Below are 3,932 nucleotides of genomic sequence, written 5' to 3'. Positions count from 1 at the left end.
GAAGCGAAAGCACTAGACTAAATTCCCGTGTGTCCTCAAGAACGTTTGGTCATTATAAGTAAACAAACCGGCTTGTCCTTTGTGCTAAAAAGGATTGGGCCACTCGCTGCAATTATTTCTCTCGCACTTTACTTACTTGTACTTTATTCATCTGCTATATCAAAACCCCCCGAATACTTGTCCGTGAGCATTTACAGTGAATCCTTCATCGAAACTACTTGTCAACACCTTCTGCTCCTCGTTGGGTTCGACACTCTTATTTATCGAAAGTACTACGATACACCCCCTATACTTGTGGGTCATCATCCGGTAACACACATTTGAGGAGCTCAAGTTCCTTTGCCATGATCTGTATCTCATGAGCATGTTCTACCACAGATCGGTTCTCAACCATTCTGTAGTCATTGAACTGCTCCATAGCATACAGTTCACCTCCAACATCGGCAGCACCAAACTTAGCGTCCAGTGCATCCCACAGTTCCTTCCCATTTCGGATGTGCAGATAAGCATCAACCAACTTGTCTCCAAGCACACTTAGGACGGCACCCACAAAGATTACGGTAGCATCCCCGAACGCTTTATCCTCTTCAAGAGTAAGCGAACCTCTGGGAGAACCTTCCGCAACTTGGTGCACGCCCATAGAAGTGAGCCACTAGAGGGTCTTATTCTGCCATCTCTTGAAATGAGAACTCGTAAACGGGCTCGATTTGAGCGCAGCAGCAAAACCAGACGGTAAAAATTGCCTAAGCATATAAGGTTTTTGGATTGTTGGATTATTAGACAATTTCTGTGTGAGTTTAACTACCGAAAGCAAGATTACAGATGCACATGCATACTTAACCACACACACTAGACTAAGCACATGCATCAGATCTGAACATGGAACAAGTAGCAGTGCAAGGTAGGAGAGGTAAACCACGTACATCGCGACCAGGAAGGTCGCACCAGCAGCAGCACCACCACCATGGGAGTTGTTGATGTCGCCCATGGTGTAGTCGGAGTCGTCGATGAAGCAGTCAAACCGGCGATGAAGAAGACGAACAACAGCGAGCAGTCGCGCGGAGACGCTCCCCAAAAACCTTATCGCCCGTCTCCCGGTGCAGGATCTCAACGGACGGGGTTTCGGAGGCCTGCTCTCCCGGACGGCTGTGCACACAGTCGCCGGGATGGGGAAAACTAGAGAGTAGCGCAGCAAAAGGAACTTCACGAGAGAGACGGACTAGCAGGTCGACACGTACCCAACTCAGTTGGTGCACCAGCAAAATTTTAGGCTTCGTGACGAGCCGAGGCGGGACGGGCGGAGGAGGAGGAGTGTGCGAGGGCTCCTTCTATTCTCACTCACTTGGAAGGATTAGAACAACAGCCCTTATATACCACTCCAATTCTCTCCCAACTAGTAATGTGGGACTAAACTTTGTCCCCCAAGACTGTGCCAAGCTGTCAACGTGATAGCCCTTGAGATTTCAGGAATTGTAAACCACATGGGCTGCCTTATTGGACTGCAGCTCATTTACATTCAACACTAGTTGTCATGGATAGAACGTCCTTTTATGAAAGTTCCCTGGTTGCTTCCAACGAGCTTAGGGTGAGACGCTGACTGGGATGGAGGGCATAATTGAAATTTAAAAGTTGTTAATCTATAGGGATATGCTATCTTGCGGTATTCATGGATCATGGCTACTACCAAGTGTAAACGAGAGAATAAGCTAAAGCATTGACTTGCAGAACTCAGCAGGCCAGCACAACATGGTAATGGCAACTTGGAACTTGGAAGACAATACAAGTTATCAAATGGCAACAGCTAAGCAAAGGTATATATCCATGTGAACCCAGCTAACTAAGCTGACGAAATGAATAGGAAATATGTAACACATGATTCTTTTTCTTTTGAACAACGCCGGAGGCGCCAAAATAACACACGAACTTGGAACGTTCTTTTCCAGCAACTCGCAAATTCTTATAGCAAAGTGCCAAGGCAGTATCTGCCAATCGAGTTCCGGTTTCAACTCTACCCGAACTGGCAAACAATTTGAGAAGCTTGTATATATAGCTATAAATTTAATGAAGAGAAAAGAAGTCCTGAACTTTGAACTCAAAAGTGTACTGCAAGGAAATTCTTGGATCCAATCCAACAAGTATAATACGTATCATCATCTGTGTGACAGTATGGCTGTAGTATCCTCCCACAATCCTGATACAATACCCAGGCCTAAAACAATGGCGATTCCCTTCCATCCGTGCACCAAAGGGCAATCAATACGGACACAATTCTGAACTCTGAACCCGAAATATAGTGTAATGTAAAGAATGCAGCATCAATCAAATCGGCGACGAAGCTGCAGTTATTTTCTGATTATACGCTGATGAAATTGTACAGTACAGTACTCCTCTCCTCCGGCGATGGTGGGGGACGAGTCAACGGTTGAGGAACTCGCTGATGACCTTGTCCTGCGCGACGGCCTCGTCGCAGAGCGGCTCGAGGAGGTGGAAAGTGTGGCCCTTTCCCGGCGCCTGCCATATCTCCGCCTCCCCGCTCCACCCGCTCGCCGTGAGGCGGTCGTAGTAGAGGCGGCCGCGGTCGCGGAGCACGTCGCCCTCGCCGATGCAAACCAGCACGCGGCCGCACGCCAGGGCGTCGAGGCCCGGCGCGCCGTGGACGAACGGGTTGATGAGCGGGTCGTCCTCCCCGGTGGTGGCCGGGCACATGACGCGCCACAGGCTGCCGAGGCTCTCCCGCGCGGTGGCGTCGAGGTCGTCGGAGCCCACCTTGTTGGTCCCCAGGAAGTAGGGGTGGATCATGACGAGGCCGTGGATCTTGGCGCCGTGGGGCAGCCCCTCCGCGCCCGCCCGCATCGCGACGTGGTGCGCGATGTTGGCGCCGGCGCTCTCGCCGCCGAGGTAGAGGCGGGAGAAGTCGGCGTGGTCGGCGAGCCACGGCTCGTCCCCGGCGCCGGCGCCGGCGACGTGGGAGACGGCCCAGGCCAGCGCCTCCCACGAGTCGGCGTACGCGGCCGGGACGGGGTGCTCGGGCGCGAGGCGGTACTCGACGGAGACGACGAGCACGTTGGCGAGCGCGGCGAAGTTGTTGAAGTAGGCGTGGAAGGTGGGGTTGAAGGCGGAGCCGAGGCAGAACCCGCCGCCGTGGTAGTAGACGAGGACGGGGAGCTTGGCCGCGTCGGCGTGGAGGCGGGGGAGGTAGAGGCGCGCGGAGACTTGAGGGGAGATGGTGCGGTCGCGGGAGACGACGCCGGTGGCGGAGTCGGTGGAGGCGGCGACGAACTCGGAGCCGAAGTAGCGCTCCACGCGGTTCTTGTAGATGCGGATGCAGGGCATGGACTCGTAGACGATCTCGTCGTCGGCCGATGCCGGCGGGGGCGCGGTGGGTACGGCGGCCATCGCGCGGTGGAGATCTGGGCTGGGCGGGCGATGGTGGTTGGGGTTAGAAGAAGATGGATGTGTAGTAGACTTTGCTCCGGTCAAATAATGGCTCTAGGCCAAGGATGGTCGTTGGTTGGCTGCTTCCTGCAACTACTTAACTTGAGCCAGAATGATTAGAACATGGGAGTCCTGATCTGCTTGCCCAAATTTGATTGGTTCTACTGTTTGATTCAGCTGGCCAGACGTTGGAAATCCCATGTTTCCATGAGAAAATGCATTCCTGCCCTTCCTACTGTACGTTGACATCCCTCGTCTATCCTAGCCTTCAAAAGCTTCGAGATCTGTGCTAAAATTTTACAGCATTGTCCTTCTAACTACTCCCTCCATCTCATAAAAGTTATCTAAAATTTGTCAAAATTTAGATATATCTAAATGCTATTTAGTTTGTAGATGAATGCAAATATAATCAAAGTTGAGACAAAAAAAAAATCAGAATAGAGAGAGTAGTACATCTCTATAGTGCATTCCCCAACTTTTTTTCTAAAAATGAAGCT

General features: G+C 51.7%; 1 protein-coding gene across 1 annotated transcript; it reads right to left on the bottom strand.

Moving 5' to 3' along the window:
* Positions 1 to 2,080: 2,080 nt before the first annotated feature.
* LOC124681575 (probable carboxylesterase 2) lies at positions 2,081 to 3,449 on the bottom strand. Its single transcript, XM_047216470.1, has one exon. It carries the CDS (start codon positions 3,394 to 3,396, stop codon positions 2,416 to 2,418), a length of 981 nt encoding a protein of 326 aa, XP_047072426.1. The 5' UTR covers positions 3,397 to 3,449; the 3' UTR covers positions 2,081 to 2,415.
* Between the last annotated feature and the right edge of the window lie 483 nt (positions 3,450 to 3,932).

This window comes from Lolium rigidum, chromosome 1 (assembly GCF_022539505.1).
Source record: "Lolium rigidum isolate FL_2022 chromosome 1, APGP_CSIRO_Lrig_0.1, whole genome shotgun sequence".
NCBI classification, from domain to species: Eukaryota; Viridiplantae; Streptophyta; class Magnoliopsida; order Poales; family Poaceae; genus Lolium; species Lolium rigidum.
The sequence above is the reverse complement of the archived record's forward strand: the minus strand, read 5'-3'. Positions and strand labels throughout refer to the sequence as shown.

Excerpts from the sequence above, each read along its gene's own strand:
- LOC124681575 (XM_047216470.1), bottom strand. The coding sequence starts at position 3,396 with ATGGCCGCCGTACCCACCGCGCCCCCGCCGGCATCGGCCGACGACGAG.